The sequence below is a fragment of the Pan paniscus genome, chromosome 17 (genome assembly GCF_029289425.2).
Source record: "Pan paniscus chromosome 17, NHGRI_mPanPan1-v2.0_pri, whole genome shotgun sequence".
NCBI classification, from domain to species: Eukaryota; Metazoa; Chordata; class Mammalia; order Primates; family Hominidae; genus Pan; species Pan paniscus.
In genome coordinates, this window is record NC_073266.2 from 74156040 (window position 1) to 74175421 (window position 19382).

The 19382-nt window shown below is 39.6% G+C and overlaps 1 protein-coding gene across 1 annotated transcript in view; it reads right to left on the reverse strand.

Annotated features, from left to right (window-relative positions):
• The window catches only part of TXNL1 (thioredoxin like 1), a 48772-nt gene that overhangs the window by 20703 nt on the left and 8687 nt on the right, over positions 1 to 19382 (reverse strand). Inside the window, exons 3-5 of the mRNA XM_003827245.5 lie at positions 14960 to 15657; positions 2886 to 2982; positions 818 to 991 (exon numbers count right to left, since the gene is read on the reverse strand). Of these exons, the coding sequence (XP_003827293.1) occupies positions 818 to 991; positions 2886 to 2982; positions 14960 to 15057 (369 nt within the window). The 5' untranslated portion in view covers positions 15058 to 15657. The remainder of the gene's footprint in view (positions 1 to 817; positions 992 to 2885; positions 2983 to 14959; positions 15658 to 19382) is intronic.

Below are 19382 nucleotides of genomic sequence, written 5' to 3' on the forward strand. Positions count from 1 at the left end.
AAATTCATTCTTTGATCTGCCAGTGCAGTAACTTTGTAACGAGAGAAATTAAAAACTATATATATCTCTTAGTATACAGGATTTACCTATTTGTATAAGCAAATCTAATACCATGAAGTGCTACTTCCAAATTTTGCTTCCTTCTTGAATAGCTCTCAAATTAAAAATGCTGCATTCTAACTATTTATACTCTGCAGTTTCCACACACTATCCTTTAGATTCTTAAGTCTTTATGTTGTTATTTGAAATAACTTACTCTTAGAACCTAGAATAATACATGTGATAACAAAGTCAAATTTGATTCTAAAACAAAATCAGTAATTAGACTTTTTTTTTTTTTTTTTAAATAGAGGGCCAGAAAAGAGGGCATACATTTAAAAAGATAAAACTATAGGAAGTGAGTGGCAGTAAAAGGAGTTAATGGCCATAATTAAAACCTGTAAGTCATTTTACATAACTGTCAAAAAGTGAAAAAAAAATTTCTAATGCACATTTCTACATTTTCTGGAAAAAAAAGTATAAAGCAAGTATTTTTAAATGGCTGTTAAAATAGTTCAGAAAGCAGATTTTTAAAAAGTGGCAAAGAAAATTAGGAGAAATTTAGGAAAAATGATTTATGATAGAGGCTTAACACACACACAAACGTACACATACAGACAAAACTCAACAGTCAGCTAATAAATTTGAAAGCTCTTATTTAAAAGTATTCTAAACCAGTAAGAGATAGAAGATGGAAACATAGTTATATTTCATTTTAGCCCAATAATGACATGTACAAGATATTATACATTATGATTTCACTTTTCAGTCTACATACATAGCCTTTTGGAATATCTGTGTCCTCATTGCTTCCAGGGTCATTTTCTAAGTGCTGCTTGATTTTTTCTTCTAATCCCACAGCATCTGCTCCTTGATATTGATCAATTCTCACTTTGTTTCGAAAAAACAAAAATGTAGGTGTTGCTGATATATTGTTGGTGGCAGCTGTTCCCTAGAATTGGCAAGTTGGACAGTGTTATGAATTAAATCTTAAACCACTGTGAATATTCATTCTACACCTTTATGGAAGTTAAATACCATAAGCATGAACTAAAAACATGTAAAATACTGCATTTTTGTTATTTAAGGAAAATATAGACCTATTCTTAAGAGAGTTCCCCTTTGGGCATAGCTACATTACCATCACACACACAATAAAGAACATTCCCTATGTTTTTATCATTTTTACTGGTAAATACATCATCCAGTAGAAAAATTAGCTTCCAATGCAGAAACTGTGCTTAACACCAGACAGGTCTTTCATAATTACAGGTATTTCTCAAAAAGAATAACCAAGAAGGGTATTGATAAAGTCAACACAAACCACTACTACTAGAAAAAAGTGCACGTCTGAAAACCGGTAGCCAATCTGCCTGTTAAAAGAGCATGTAATGTATTTTGCACTGCAACCGTCACCCAATTTTTATTCTTACAGAAATGACTTTTGGTCACCCATCAAACACATTCTAACAGCTATCTTTATAAATTCTGTCCTAGCTCCACAATTGTATAAGACTAACTACTGAATGGAAATTACCTAATAACCACCGAGTATCCTAGTTTAAGTTTTCATGACAAGTATAAAGGAAACAGTAAAGCAAATATGGCACCTTACATATTCAAATATTATGAAAGTCACTACTATACTTTTTAAAGAAAAAGAACATAAAGATAACACAGGAATGTATTCTTAAAGCCTCTAGGTGAAAAAACTATGACCTTTCAGGAAAGTGCTGCCCAAAACAATGGATATGTAGCACATGTGAGCTACACATGCAATTGTAAATTTTCTATTATCTATATTAAAAAAGCAAAATAAGTAAAATCAAGTTTAATATTACAGGAAATCTAATATATGCATTTTCAATCTAATCAACATAAAAAGATAATGCAATATTTTACATTTTTTATACTGTCTTTAAAATCTGACTGTATTGTATACTTTCCGTACATCTCAATATGAATTTGTCACAGTTAAAGTGCTCAATAACCACATGTAGCCAGTGGTTACAATACCTGACAGAACAGCTCCAGGAGAAAGCACTTTCATTTTAGAAATAGTGATTAAATCAGGGGCCAATGATATAGTGCAATAACATGCAACTAAGTGCTGAAACATAAATGTGTGTAATGTAGGGTTTTCAACAAACCCCCAAAGTAACTACACACTACATAATATTCTAAAATTTTTTCCACACTCAGAAATTTAACAAAGATAAAGCTGCAGAGCTATAGAGTTGTTCCTTAGTTAGAACTAAAGACTCTACTTTTTAGTATTGGAAGGAGCTTTCCAATCTTTTTTTCCCTTAACAATTCCCCACATTTCTGCATATACAAATACAGAACTGCCACATACCATTCCAACTAAATAATCAGGGCAATTCACCTACAACACTGTGGCTCAATCAACAGTAATCACCATTTTAAAGTTTCTGCTCAGTGTGTCCATTTGGAGATAAGATAACAAACTGATCAATTCAAACTACAACCAAGAACTCCTTGCCACTGCTATAGAATGCCAATGACTCGGGGGTAGAAGATATAATTCTAGGTTTGCAAAATATAAGGAAATGTAATACACAGAACTGCTAGGTGACCTATTAACAACATCGTATTAATTTTATATCAGAAGGTGATTAATACAAACCTGAAGCAATTAATAATGTGCTACTCTTCTTAACTAATGCAGCCATAATGACATCTGTAATAATGACATCAACATAACATCTTCCTATCTTCAAAGGAATAAGTACTATGTGCATCAAGAGATAAATGAAGAATATTAATGTTGGATTTCAAATTTATTCAAAAGTAAATTAAAAAGAAGAAAGATTCCTTTCCCTTACCTGACACTGATGTACATCGACTTCCAAGAAAACAGCCTGTGGATATTTATTACTCATAGAACTGAATGCTGGGGCAATCCTCAAACATGGCCCACACCTGTTAGAAAAGGAAAATTAAGTAAAATAACACTAAAGATTGTAATTCTAAAGCACTCGTCAATTAAACATAAAATAGAACAAACACTGATATTGCTGGCTTTTGACTCTCTGTTTTTTTTTTTTGTTTTGTTTTGTTTTTTGCTTTTTTTTACACAGAGTCTCACTCTGTCGGCCAGCCTGGAGTACAATGGAGTGATCTCCGCTCACTGCAACCTCCATCTCTGGGCTGATTCTCCTGCCTCAGCCTCCCCAGTAGCTGGGATTACAGGCGCCCACCACCACGCCCAGCTAATTTTTGTATTTTTAGTAGAGACACGGTTTCACTGGGTTGGCCAGGCTAGTCTCGAACTCCTGACCTTAGGTGATCCACCTGCCTTGGCCCCTCCCAAAGTGCTGGGATTACAGGCATGAGCCACCAAGCCGGTTTTTTTTTTTTTTTTTTGGAGACAAGGTCTCATTCTATAACCCAGGCCAGAGTACAGTGGCATGATCATGGCTCACTGCAGTCTCAATCTTCCAGGCTCAAGCAATCCTCCCACCTCAGCCTTCCAAGTAGCTGCAACTACAGGTGCATGCCACCACACCCAGCTACCAAGCTAAAAAAATTTTTTTTTTTTGAGAAGCAGGGTCTCACTATATTGCCCAGGCTGGTCTCAAACTCCTGGGTTCAAGTGATCCTCCTGCCTTGGGCCTCCCAAAGTGCAAACATTACGGGCATGAACCATAACCCTAGGCCTGATTCTCTGGTCTATTTGAGTAAGTTATTTACATATACTTGTATCAATACCATACTGTCTTAATGAGCCCAGATGTTACATTTAGTCTTCATAACTAATAGTGTTAAGTCTTCCAGCTTTGTTCTCACTGAGAGAAATTAAAGAAAACCTAAATAAATGGAGGAATTTACTCTGCTTATGAATTTGAAACTCAATATTGCCAAGATACCAATTTTACTCAATTTGATCTTTACAACTGATGTAAGATCTCAGCAGGTTTTCTTGTAGAAATTAACAAATTTCCATTCTAAAAATTATAGAGAAATGCCAAGGACAGCCCAAGTCGTTTTGAGGTTCTAATCTGAAAAAATTATATTATCAGATCTTAAGAACTATCATAAACCTTTATTAAGAGAATACAGTACTTGTACAAGAATAAGCAAAATGATCAGATCAGTTTTCCTTTGAAAGAAGAGTCTAGAAACAGACCCATCTCACATACAGTACTCTGATGTCTGAAAAACTTGATGTAGCATTGCAGTGGGAAAAGGATGGTCTTTTCAATAAATACTGCTAGATCAACTATATACTCATACAGGAAAAGCAATGAATCTCAACACACCATACGCAAAAACCAATTCCAGATGGGTTGTAGATCTAAATGTAAAAGGTGAAACAATGAGGGTTTTAGGAAAAAATACAGGAAGACACTTTCAAAACCTCAAACTAAGCAATGATTTCTTATACAAAACACAAGAAGTACTAAAAAAAAAAAAAAAAAGGTTTGACAGACTGGACTATATTTGATAAACTGGAAGATTAAAACCTTTTATTCATCAAAAAATGTCTTTAAGAGACTAGGAAAAAGTATTTGCAAAACATATCAAACAAAGGACTTATACTTCTAATACGTAAAGAACTCCTACAAAACAAGGAGAAGACTGAAACCCAAAAGAAAAAGAATGAACTCTTGAATAGGTACTTGACAAATGAGATTATCCAAACAGTCAATAAATAAAGTCAAAAACTTTCTATAAAGCAGGAAAGATGTTCTACTTCATTAGTCATCAGGGATACCCGGGAAATGCAGATTGAAACCAACTCAGCAAAAATAGCTACAAGAAGAATTAAGTATTGTCAAGAATGCAGAGCAACTAAACTTTTATATACTGTGACAGTGCAAGCTGGTATTAACCATTTTGGAGGGAAAAAACCAAACTGCTAAAATACACCAACCCATCAACATTCCTGGGGGATACATCTAAGAGACATGTTCACCTCAGAACATTTGAAAAAGTATTATTAGTAATAGTTCTAAGAGTCAAAAATCAGAAACAATTAAATTCTTATCAACAGAAGAATGGGTAAGCTAATTATAGTTATACAATGAAATACTACACAATAATGAAAATAACTGGTGTAAAACCTCTTGCAAAAACATGGATGAACCTCACAAATAACATTGAGGAAAGAAAGCAACTACTAGCGTATACTATATGACTACATACAGTTCAAATACAGACAAAACCAATCAATGGTATCAGAAATCAAGACAATGGTTACCTTAGTGAGTTACTGATAGAATAAGACTTCTGCAGGCTAGCAATGTTTTGTTTGTCTGGAAGCTGATTAAATAGGTGTGTTCAGTTTGTGAAAATTAATTGAACTATACATTTCTAATTGTGTGCCATATATGTCTCAATAAAAGTTTGCAGAAATAAGAAATGCAAGAAAAAGCAAATTCTAATGCACAAAATAAAAACAAATGTTAAAACTCAAGTTGTGATCAACTCCACATTCTTAACATTTCAATCAGCATTTCACCTTGTGTTATCCTGAAAGCCATACACCAAAAATCTAAGAAAATAATATTTACAGTCAACTAAAATTAGTCTTAAACTTTATAAATGGGAATATATATCACTACACTGTTTTTCAAAGGCCACTGATTGGGTCATATCTATTCATTTTAGATGAACACAAGCCAAGACCCAATAATTGCCCTTTTGAAAGTCTATTCCATTTTAACAACACTTACTCTATTTCACAATAACATGTAGTATAAGGAAGTTCAATGTAACATGTTTGTAATAGTAAAGTTAGAAAACAATTTAAATGGCAATTAATGGAAAACTAGTTTAAAAAGTTATGACAGGGGCCAGGCACGCTGGCTCACGCCTATAATCCCAGCACTTTGGGAGGCCAAGATGGGCGGATCACTTGAGTCCAGGAGTTCTAGATCAGCCAGGCCAACATGGTGAAACCCCATCTCTACTAAAAATACAAAAATTAGCCAGGCATGGTGGCGCATGCCTGTAATCCCAGCTACTCAGAAGGCTGAAGCAGGAGAATCACTTGCACCTGGGAAGCGGAGGTTGCAGTGAGCCAAGATCACACCACTGCACGCCAGCCTGATACTTTGCAGTGTTTAGGGGGGAAGAAAGTCTCATTATAAAACGTTCTCTAGGATCACATTTCAAACCTATGTATATATATAAATGCATAGGGGGTAAAAAGACAGAGACAGGCACAATGAACAGTTAGTATCCATAATTCTGCATCCTTTGCTTTTTTGTGATGAATAGGTATTTTCATTTTAAAATATTAAATGAGCTGAGAATAAAGAATTTAAACTGCATTTACACAGGTGTCACAAATTACAGAGGTATCCATTCTACAGTACAATATATCCATTCATGAAAACCACCCTCCTGCAAAAACACACACCAAAAAGAGAGAATTCATGGGAAAAATAAGTTTGTGGCAAACTACTTGAAACCCATGCAATTTTGTAACAAGATCAGTAAGAAAGACAGTAACCAGACTGGGCGCAATGATGGATCATGCCTGTAATCTCAGCACTTTGGGAGGCCAAGGCAGGTGGATCAATTTAGGTTGGGAGTTCAAGACCAGCCAGGCCAACATGGTGAAACCCCATATCGACTAAAAGTACAAAAATTAGCCAGGTGTGATAGCGGATGCCTATAGTCCCAGCTATTCGGGAGGCTGAGGAAGGAGAATCACTTGAACCCGGAAGGTTGTAGTTAAGCCAAGGTCACCAAGATCGTGCACTCCAGCCTGGGCAACAGAGCAAGACTCCAACTTGGAAAAGGAAAAAAAAAAAAAAAAAAGACAGTAACTAGGATTCAGGAAAAAGATGGACATCCCAGCATGTGGCTCAGAGCTGGAAGCGACCTTGGGGAATATTTGAAAAGAACAAAATCAACTGGAAATGATGCTTACAGGTGTTGTGACAAAGCAGACTGAAGTGGAGCTCTGAGCCAGTGGGGCTGCCATTAAGGAAGGGACAGGAGAAAATGCAACACTGAAAATAAACCCTTCTGGGGAACAAGCGCTAGGTGTAGGCACTCTTATTTAACTTCATTAACTTTCTTAAAATAAACAAGAGAGGGAATTTGCCTGTGTGGCTGAGAGCTTTCTGCTTCCAGATGAAGGTTTTATTTCTATTTTTCACTACCTAGGAATAATCACACATGAACCAATACAACTTCCATATCACATTGACATCTCTCTATTCATCAATTATTTACGAGCTAACTGGTGTTACAGACACACATCTTGCAGCTGAACAGACTATTAAAATTATGGTTACTGTGCAAAAAACTGTTTCAAGATTTAACTTTATCTAGATTCTTTAATTTTAGTTAGCCATCAGAGGTTGGAACTTTGGTCAAAAATCAAAATGCATCAGCAGAGAAGCATAAATATATACAAACTCACAAATATATACAGCAGCACACTTTCACAAAACAATCATTCAAATAAATCGATCATTTTCTTTTTTCTTTTTTTTTTTAGGGTTTCACTCTGTCACCCAGGTTGAGTGCAGTGGCATAATCATGGCTCACTGCAGCCTCATTCCCTCAGGCTCAAGTGATCCTTCCACCTCAGCCTCCCAAGCAGCTGAGACTACAGGCACGTGCCACCATACCCTGCCAATTTTTGATGTTTTGAAGACACGAGGTCTGCCTATGTTGCCCAGGCTGGTCTCGAACTCCTAGACTCAAGTGATTCTCCCACCTCAGCCTCCCAAAGTACTGGGATTACAAGTGTGAGCCACTGTGCCCAGCCAATTGATCATTTTACATAAGATGTCTGTCTCCTTAACAGGAGCAGCTGAGAGTAAACAAATTTCCATTAGCTGAGATCATGAACAAGTCACCTGATTTCTCTGTATAAAATAAAAGGACTCTCCAAGGACTTTTCCCAGCTCTACAATATTATGCACCCAGTATGCTTGAATTTCAGAATTACACCTTTTTCTCTTGCACACACCTTGATTAGCTGCCCTTTGCACAATCTACGATTTCTTATTTCACTGCAAAAGGTTCAAGAGATCACCTAGTCCAGACATTTAAAATGAAGGAAAAAAAAGTTACTTTTCTACTCTAAACCTTCTCTTTGACTGAAAACTTATCTGCTTAGTCCAATATATAAAATGTGTACGTTAGAAGGATTTTGAGTTATGCTGTTTGAGAAAAAGAATACAGTAAACCACTAGCTTTCTACAATGTATAAAGAAATAAACCCAGCCGGGCGCAGTGTCTCACGCCTGTAATCCCAGCACTGTGGGGAGGCCGAGGCTGGTGGATTACCTGAGGTCAGGAGTTCGAGACCAGCCTAACCAACATGGTGAAACCCCCTCTCTACTAAAAATACAAAATTAGCTGGGCCTAGTAACGCATGCCTGTAATCTCAGCTACTTGGGAGGCTGAGGCAGGAGAATCGTTTGAACCTGGGAGGCAGAGGTCACAGTGAGACGAGATTGCGCCATTGAACTCTAGCCTAGGCAAAAACAGCGAAACTCTGTCTCAAAAAAAAAAAAAAAAAAAAAAAAGGAACCCACAAAACTAAAACTTTAAAACAGACATAACCTAATATAATTAACCAATGAGTAAGAACTGAAGATCAGAAGATGACCTGCCCAACACCAAACATCCTAGTTCGCAGCAGGGCCACCACTAGAACAGGCAATTCCTAAATACAATCCAAGATCAGCCTTCTTTGAAAGAGCATTAGCTTCTTTTTAATACACTTTTTACTACAGTCATAATATAAAATAAATTCCATTTCATGAACTAGCTAACTGTCCTTCCCTTCAAGATAAGTGTCTTATCTTGAGCAACAACTTGTGTCAATACACACAACTGGTAAGTGGATAATATGCTTTCTAAAGCCATAGTTAAAGAATTTTTTTTTCTTTTTTCCTGCAGGGTAAAACTTTAAGCAATTTATACATGTGCTATGTTTACTAATGGGCAAGCTTAATCACAATTGGTATTATTAATTACATAAAACAGCTAGCATTCACTGGGCACTTACTATATGTTACGCATTCACAAACTCATGTCACCTCATTTAAGCTTTATGACTCTAAAGAACAACAAACTAGTAAGCTTAAATTAGATCCCAGAACCCAACTCTTAACAGCTATGCTAAAAACTCCAAAACAATGTCCTACACAGTGCCTTTCATTGTTATTTCCAAATCAATTGCCAAGATTAAACTGTGTACACACTCTTGAAAGGTAGCCAGACAAACTACATAACTGTATGATTCTGTTTCTATAAAGTTCAAATACGGGCAAAACTGATCTATAGTGTTAGAATTCAAGAGTAGTGGGAAGAAGCTTGGGACAGTGCGAGGAGTCTGGAGTTAATGATCTATTTCTTGCACATTTTTGTATATTTGCACTTCAATAAAAAGTTAACAAATAAAGCAACTCTGTTCTCCAGGGCTTCAATATGCCCTAGTCTTACAGCTACTTGCTAACGTTTTCTGCCTGGTTCCTATGGACTACTGGGCCTGCTAACTCTGTACTTTAATAAACTTCCTTCAGTTATCAGTAATTTTGCGGTATGTAATTAACATATGTTTAATATACAATTATTTGGACAAGCTATTGTAACTATTAGAACTCAACATCCTAATATACACTGACATCCTTCTTAGATTGTAACAAATCCTAACAAACTACAAAGGCAGATCTGCTTTAAGAAAATTTAATGTATCTCCAGCCTGAGCAACATGACAAAACCCCACCTCTACAAAAATTTTAAAACTTAGGCAGGGCACGGTGGCTCACGCCTGTAATCCCAGCATTTTGGGAGGCCGAGGCGGGCGGATCACGAGGTCAGGAGATTGAGACCATCCTGGCTAACACGGTGAAACCCCGTCTCTACTAAAAATACAAAAAATTAGCCGGGCGTGGTGGCGGGCGCCTGTAGTCCCAGCTACTCGGGAGGCTGAGGTAGGAGAATGGCGTGAACTCGGGAGGTGGAGCTTGCAGTGAGCTGAGATTGTGCCACTGCACTCCAGCCTAGGCGAGAGAGCGAGACTCTGTCTCAAAAAAAACAAAAAAATTAAAAATTAAAAAAAAAAAATTAGCCAGGCACAGTGGTGCGTGCCTGTAGTTCCAATTACTGCTGGGGCTGAGTTGGGAGGATTGCTTGAGCCCAGCAGGTCGAGGCTGCAATTGAGCCATGATCACATCACTGTACTGCAGCCTGAGCAACAGAGCGAGACCCTGTTTCAAAAAAAAAAAAAAAAAAATCAGTGCATGGTAAACATTATCTACAAAAGTGATACATTCATCAATTCAAGATAAAAACCATTGGCTGCGTGTGGTGGCTCACACCTGTAATCCCAGCACTTTGAGAGGCCGAGGCGGGCAGATCACGAGGTCAGGAGTTCGAGACCAGCCTGACCAACATGGTGAAACCCCGTCTCTACTAAAAATACAAAAATTAGCCAGGTGTGGTGGCGCATACCTGTAATCCCAGCTCCTCAGGAGGCTGAGGCAGGAGAATTGCTTGAACCTGGGAGGCGGAGGTTGCAGTGAGCTGAGATCATGCCACTGCACTCCAGCCTGGATGACAGAGCAAGACTCCATCTCAAAAAAAAAAAAATCATTCACACTGTTTAATGGTGGGGAGGGGGTAGACTGGGGACAACGAACGACACAATGTATATTCTTTTAACCCTTTAGTAACAACAAAACTGGTACTACTTATAACCACTAAAATGTATCTGGGCATAAGTAACAATTTGGAGACACTGTTGAAAAATATTACCAAAAAGAATATCAGAGAGTGAAATGAATTGCAGGCAGAGGTGTAAATTATTTAAGGAAAGGCATATTGAAAATTGTCAGGCTCTGTGCAGATACACAGAGATGAACATGCATTTCTTTTCTCCTTAGGCTGGAAAGATCAAGAACAGCACTTTATAATTCAAACGATGCATTTATTAACGGGACCTTAAACAAGTTATTTAACCTCTCTGTGACTCAATGTCCTCAACTGTAAAACAGGGATAGCTGTTAGGGTTATTCTGAGGAATGAATGAGTCAATGTAAGAGCTTAAACAAGTTCCTTACACAGACTAAGGAATATGTAAGCGTTGACTATTTTAATCCTTAAAAAATACTCTGGGAAAAGGGTGCTGATCATTCAATGAGGAAAAGACAGTGTTTTCGATAAACGGTGTTGGAAAAATTAGATATCCACATGCCAAAAAATGAATTGGACCCTAACTTTATGACATATACCAAAATTAACTCAAAATGGATCAAGCACCTAAACTTAAGAGCTAAAACTATAAAACTCTTAGATGAAAACATAGGGAGAAATCTTCATGACACTGAATCTTGCAATGATTTCTTGAATATGACACCAAAAGCACAGGCAACAAAAGTATAGATAAATTGGACTTCATCAAAATTTAAAACTCATGCATCAAAGGACACCATCAAGAAAAAGACAACCCACAGAATGGGACAAAGTATTTGCAAATTAAATATTAACATCCAGCATATATAAAGAACTCCTGCAACTCAACCCAAAAACAAACCACTCAATTCAAAAATGGGCACAGAAGGCCCAGCGCAGTGACTCACACCTGTAACCCCAGCAATTTGGGATGCTGACGTGGGAGGGTCGCTTGAAGCCAGGATTTAGACCAGCCTGGGCAACAAAGTGAGACTTAGTCTCTAAAACAAAAAATAAATTAGCGGGCATGGTGGTATGTGTCTGTAGTCCCATTTACTTGAGAGGCTGATGTGGGAGGATTGCTTGAGGCCAGGAATTCAATGGTGCAGTGAGCCATCGTCTCAAAACTGCACTCCAGCCTGGGCAACAGAGCAAGACCCTGTCTCTAACAAATAAGAAAAAAGAAAAGCAAGCAAGCAAGCAGAGATCCCTGTATAGCAATGTCCCCTAGCAGCATTATCCACAACAGCCAAAGGAAGACACAACTGGAATGTCCATCAAAAAATGAACGGGTATACAAAATTTGCCATATAAATAAATGGATTATGTTGTGCAGTTATAAAGAAGAATGAAATTCTGAGACATACTAAGACATGGATGAACCTTGAAAATACCATGCTAAGTGAAGTCAAAAACAAAAGGACAAATATTGTTACGATTTCACTTATATTAGGTGCCACAAATTGACAAATTCATAGAGACAGAAAGCAGAATAGAAGTCACCAAGGAGGTAGATGGGGAGGGGCAAATTACTGCTTAATGGGTACAGTTTTGTCCCTTTGGAGAAGTAAGGATGGGGAGTTATCCTTTAATGGATATAGAATTTCTGTCTAAAGTTATAGGAAACAGTGGTGATGGTGGCACAACATTGTGACTGTATAGTCATGTCTGGGTATCCGGGGGATTAGTTTCAGGACCTCCAGCAAGACACTAAATCACAGATGCTCAAGGGCCTAATAGAAAATGACATGGTATCTGCACATAACCTACGACCATTCTCCCATATACTTTAAATCATCTCTAGATTACTTATAATGCCTAAGGTAAATGCTATGTAAATAGTTGTTATACTGTATTGTTTAGAAAATAATGACAAGAAAAAAGTGTGTACATGATCAGCACAAATGCAATTTTTTTTCTCCAAATATTTTCTATCCACATTTGGTTCAATCCATGGATACACATGGCTGACTGTCCTTAATGCCAATGAATTATACTCTTACAAATGGCTAAATGGTCAATTTTATGTTATATATATTTTATCGTAAGCCACTTAAGATTCTTACACAGGAGAACAATCTATGTATCATTTTAGTAAAATTTAGACTGAGAGTGGATAAAGCATAGAAGTTAAAAAAAAGAAAAAAGGTTTAAAATAGGGTTGGAAAGGAAATGAAATAGGTGCTGGAGAAACTATGCCCTCAGTGTAAACTGGGACAGCATTAACTTTGATCTAAGAGGTTTCTTACAAGATTTTACTGAATACAGTTGTTTCTGAGTCTAATACTGACCCGTCATATACATAATTCTGGGGTCCTATTGACAATGAGTTTAGACAGGATGTATTAATGGCCAATAAGTTCGAGGAATATTAAAGGTAAATACAATAATCTTACCAGATTTGTAAACGTAATATAAATATGCTTTTGAACTTACTCTAAATCCAAACATTAATTTTCCCTCGGTTTTTACAAAGAAAAAAAATTTTAATTCCACTAAAATACCTTTTTAAATGTAACAGTTCTTTACCAATCAATGTCTGCAGTTATGCTTATGCTTAAGTGACACCACACTGATAGAAAAAACCTTCCTTCGCAGCAATGTTTCCCCAGTTTTCTCACTTCAATCAATATTTATTTATTATTCTATTATCTCTCCCACTGCTATGGTAAGGGAGAAAAACAATATATCATTGAGGGACAAAAGTATAAAAGCTTCGACGGGCCAGAATTAGAAAAGTGAACTAAAAGTGAGGTGAGGTTCCTTATTGAAATCCTATCTTCCCTTTTCCACTGTGGCCTAGATACTTAATGTACTACAGGTATTCCCCTATTATTAAGAATACAGACATCACAAAATTGCTAAAAATGAGAAGACACACTTATAGAATTCTAACATTCCTTTTAGGTGTTTTATATATATGACATCACTTATCCTTTTAAATTTAGTAAATGTAAAATTCCGTATATCATATGGGTACTCTAGCCCACCATATGAAATGCAAGGTACTATCCTTTTTCAATTCAGTGTAAGAGAGACTGGTCCAAAAATAAGTCTTAACTTGTTTTCATATCTATCTGCATCCATTCCCTAAAACGATATAATCCTAATGCCACCATTTATATACTCAACATTTAGTGAACCATCTAGTAGAAACTTTGTTTTTTGCTCTGAAATTCAAAATGGAATTTTGTGTTTATACAGTTATTTGTACAAGAAAGTGTGTTACATAAACAGTGATACCAGCAGTAGACTGCTCCAAGTTAGATGTATAAATAACGCCAAGGGGTCAAGGAAAATAAAGCGGAAACCTCTCATACTTCTAACTAAATACTATCGACATACACAAGGAGAGATCTGTGAAACACACACACACGCTGAAATCTTGGTTCTCAACGCCGAGTTCCAACATGTCATTCTTACAAAGGAACTTTACTACACATCCACTATAAATAGTCCACCTTTTCTACGACCTATAATTTTGTTGATATTTACCAAAGACAGTTAACAGTTTTCAAGATCCCTGTCCTCTTAAATGAAAAAACAGAGCCGGGTCAAACTAAGACATCCGGCCAACTGTCCACCTGAAATATATTATATATGTACTGTCGTGTGTGATCAGTTGCAATCGCATACATAGGGGAGCCTAAGCTACAAGTTAGTGGCCGAACGAGGAAGAAAAAAGTTCAAATAATTTAAAAAGCACCCTAACCCAACGTTAACTTAGTTCGAAATGCATTAGCAGAAATTCAGGACTCAGAGCTACGCATATTAGTTAGATCGCCCCATATGAATCTTCAAAGGCTTTAGAGAGATGTAGGTGGTGAAGAGAAACAAAGTGTTCGGTAAATTAAGCTTTTGGAGCTCTGGAGATGCAAATGACAGCTGGCTCCGCAGAAAGAAGGGGTCAGGCTCAGGCAAGGGTGGCTGCGGAGACTCCCACAGGCTGGAAGGAATAGGGGCGGGCCACCCCCAAAACCAGTTTGTCAAAGAATTGAAAAGGAGCAGGTGAGGAATCTCCTGAGCTGGAGAAGCCGGCCAGCCAGGCCCCCGAGCCTGTCTAGGAACCCCTGTGCATAAATGGGGGTTCACACCCGAGAAACGAGGCCTAATTCCGGCAGCTCCTGGGGCTGCGGCGACTGCCGGACACTCCGGGGCAGCAGACGGCTAGGAAACCAGGGCCAACAAAGAGTGAAAGGAAAGCAAGTAAGGACAGACGGGGACCCACAGAGCTCGAGCCTGGCCTCACCCTCTCATGGTGAACTTGACCACGGCGAGTCTGGAGCCCGCGCCGCTCAGCTCTGGCTGGAAATCCGGGTCGCTCCCGACGGGCTTCACCCCCACCATCCTCACAGAGAGCCCGGCAGAGTGGCCGCGACGCCACTGGCTTCGAAACTGAAGGAGAAGACGATCTGGGAGAGGAAGGAGAGATGCTCAGGAAGGCCGAGGCCTGGACAGAAGAGGTGGCGACCGCCGAGTCTTCTCCCGGGACTCTCAGTGCCGAGTCACGCCAGGGAGCGGAGCGGCCGAGGGGGCGGGGAGGGATGGGGGAGGGGAGAGGAGAAGGATGGGAAGGCGTGCGGCACCCAGCAGCCACCGCGCGGCAGGGCCGCCGGCGTGACGTCATTTCCGCGCCGTCCGGTTTGGCCTTCAGCGCCCAATCCCAAAACGCGAAGCGTAGTCCCACCCTCGACTGAGTAGCCTCGCGCTAACTTGAGCGGCGCAGGCGCAGAGGCAGACGTGTAGAGGTCACGTGCGCAGGCGCAGACTGAGACTCAAAAGTTGGCATATGCATCCGCGTTTCCCAGATCTGAGGCTTTTACGGAGGAGGTTTCTGATTTGTAACAGTAGAGGGGAAACTCGTTTTACCCCGGGGTTCTTAGCTGCTGTCCAGGGCACCCACTGGAAGTACTTTGAAGATGCTCCTGTACTGTATTCGGGGCAGGTCTACACACAAGACAAAATAACGTTTAGGAATATTTATTAACAGACTTAATTACATATGGGGCGCTTTCTGTGCAGTCATTCAGAAAGTATCGTGCACCTGTCTTTAGGTTTTGACCAAAAAGATGAAGACACTATCCCTCCTTTAGGAAGTTCACGGTCTAGTGACCGACGCAAACAATAATTTGAATAGGAAGCGGTGGAGACTAACGAGATGGAAGGGTGGGGCAGGGTAAACTTGCTAGGAATCTGACTCCTGGATTGAATCTTGAAAGAGAAGCAGGGGTTAGATGGATGGTGAGAGGTAATATTCCAGGCAAGGGGACCACCAGGTGCAAATGCATGAGTTGAGAGGGTGGATAAGAAGAATAGCTAATATTTACCATATGATGTACCAGGCAAGACATAAGTTCTTTATATGTGTACTAGTTCATTTAATCCCTGTGAAGTAGGTTCTGTGATTTCATTTCAAGTCAAGGCAGGCTAACGCCAGTGTACTCTTTTAAATATTAGGCTAGGTGGCAAATTATCTGTCTTTGGATTTAGCTGGGGAGATGAAATTGGAGGGAAGGCCAAGGTCAGATAATGACTAGCTAAGGAATTTGGATTTTGTCGGGAAGAGAATGGAAAAATCATTTCAGGGCAATTTTGCAATTACAAGTGTGGTGAAACTCCCGTCTCTACCAAAAATACAAAAAAGTAGCCGGGCGTCATGGTGCGCACATGTGGTCCCAGCTACTCGGGAGGCCGAGGTGGGAGGATTCCTTGAGCTGGGGAGGTCAAGGCTGCAGGGAGCCATGATTGCGCCACTGCACTCCAGCCTGGGCAACAGAGCCAGACCCTGTCTCAAAAAAAAAAAAAAAAAAGGAAAAGGAAAAAGTGTCTTCAGAAAAGCCCTCAGGTAGCATCAAGGAGGATGGAAGGCAGTGAGATCCATTTAGGAGGATACTGTGGTGATCCAGGAACTAAATTAGGAAAGCATCTGCAGTGGAAATGAAGAGGAAAGGACATGTTTGAGAAACAATTATTGGTCCAATTTAGTGAGATGACAGAGGAATTTAAAATAACTCAAACATTTCAATCGTGTAGCTTTTTAAAAATGAGTTAAAATGCCTGTAGGACATCCAAGTGAGAGATATAGTAGATCGTGAGAGGGATGAGCCTGGAACTAAAGAAAAAGGACTAGGACGACGTTACAGATTTGAGAGTCATCAGATTGGGTGATAGTTGAAGCCCAGGACATGTGAAAAGAGAAAGCTAAAGGTGTTGCAGAAACATGTTAAAATAATTAATTCTTAACTGAACCCAGCCACACCAGAGGCACAGTAATTACATTCCTTTTTCATGTGATATCAGCACATTGTAATGGTTTTAATAGACAGAAGTCCCCATAATAAATATTTGCTTTTTTTTTTTGAGACGGAGTCTCACTCTGTCGTTCAGGCTGGAGTGCAGTGGCACAATCTCGGCCCACCACAACCTCCGCCTCCTGGGTTCAAGCGATTCTCCTGTCTCAGCCCGCCCTGGGTAGCTGAGAATACAGCACACACCAGCACGCCTGGCTACTTTTTTGTATTTTTAGTAGAGACGGGGTTTCACCATGTTAGCCAGGCTGGTCTCAAACTCCTGACCTAAGATGACCCGCCCGCCTCGACCTCCCAAAGTGCTTGGATTACAGGTATGAGCCACCATGACTGGCCTTGCTACTTAAATTTTATGGCCATGCACAAACTACTAACCTCTCAGAACCTCAGCTTCCTTGTCTGTGAGCCTTGGATTGATAACACCTGCCTTCTAGGATTGTGATGGTAAAAGGTTATATTGGATGATGTTTATAAAGAACCAAATCATAAGATACTTGATAAAAATGTTTATAAACAGTGGTGTCTATTCAGCTAGTCAGCTAGGGTTGCTATAACAACTCAGTCTTTGGCTATAACAATACCAAAGACTGAGTGACTTAAACAGAAGAAATGTATTTCTCACAGTTCTGGAGACTTGGAGTCCAAGATCCAAGTGCTGCTGGTATTGGTTTCTCCTAAGGCCTCTCTTCTTCACTTTTAAATGGCGGCCTTCTCACTGTGTCTTCACATGGCCTTTTCTCTGTGCACACACACACACATGCACATACAGTACTAGTCTGTTTCTCTTCCTTACAAGGACACCAGTCCTATTAGATTAAGGATCCACTCTGATGACGTCACTTAACTTTAATTACCTCCTTAAAGGTCCTGTCTCCACTTAGTGTCATATTGGGGGTTGGGGCTTCAACCTATGAATTTCGGTGGGGTGAGGGAGCACAATTTATCCAGAACAGATGGATTATTATTATTCTCAACTGTCCTTCCAGTTTTGCCTAAGAAGCAAGTAGAAGTGGTCTCCACTACAGCAGCTATAGTATATATGAAGGGAGGAACAGGGCTTATGAAAGCAAGATAGATTATAGATTCTTGAGAAGCAAGATGAAAAGAGGCATTGTAAAAGTTAGCTCTGATAGAGACACTATGTGTCCCTCCAGATCTACTCTCTACCTTTCTTCACTCTGCTCTCAGCCCTAGGAACCTGCCTACATGGACTGCATCAATAGGATCCTCTGTTCGAGCTTCTTGAAGAGATTGGAGGGTAGAAGAAAATGAGATCCAGTTAGTAATTCCCTTAGCTCCCTTACTGCTGTGTTGCCACAGGTTGTCTGTGTCTCCACCAAAGGCCACAGCTCTTGTCATACCATTATCCTCTTTGAGTTCCTGCAAACACTGTCTTCTATTGTCTCTTTAGACATAGAAGTAGAAATCACTCCTGGGTGTTGGCAGCACCAGGATACCAACAGAGAAACTCTGGGTCAGTCACCTAGTGTAAGGAAAATGGATGTGATTTGGTCAAGAATAGGCCAAGGTAAACATCCTGTGTGACTCATTGAGTTTGGAGCACAGACATATAACTCCACTTGTTATATAATCACAGCTATGTAGCTATAACATGGGAAGGCTCATCGCCTGGTTTGGAGGCACTATTGTTTGTAAAAGGTATAACTGCCCTGCTGACACTGTACATACAGCACGGCATGGCTCGACTCATGCCCAGAGAGAATTAAGCTGCTGACCCTGTAAGGGAGAGCTGGCCTTGCAGACCAGGGAATGCAGCTGCAGGCGTGGGAGTGGCAGAGCCGGAGCAGGCAGCCGAGACAAAGACACACAGTGTAAGAGAGCTGCTGAGTAAAACCATCTTTCACCGGCCTATGGCCTCCCAAGTGTTCTTTCAGCTACCTGCCACCCATCAACCCACTCCCTTCAGACCTCAGCATGGGCTGGAACCAGACACTGGGCATGACAGCCTGTTGATGCTACCTAGACCTGACTAGACAAGACAGTACTGAATTGGATAGTTCACATAAAGAGCAGAAACACTTGCCACTGTAATCCCAAGGCAGGCACCCATAGGAAACAGAGGTACCTGGAAGCCATAATTCCTAAATGGACTTCCCAGGCTTATAGCATGAACTATCTCCAGCCACCTAGCACTAGCCTAACTGGTAAGCCCAGATACCACCAGCTAATGGGCAACATCCAGAAACTTCACTCTCCTAATACCAATAAGGATCCTTTGGTTTAAAAAGAACCACCCTTCCCACCCAGAGCATAGTTGTGTGATGAATCTAGTCCCCTACTTTACAGTTAAACTTTTCTACTCACTGCTCAATCCTTGCTGTCATTGTCTTTATTTTCTCTTTA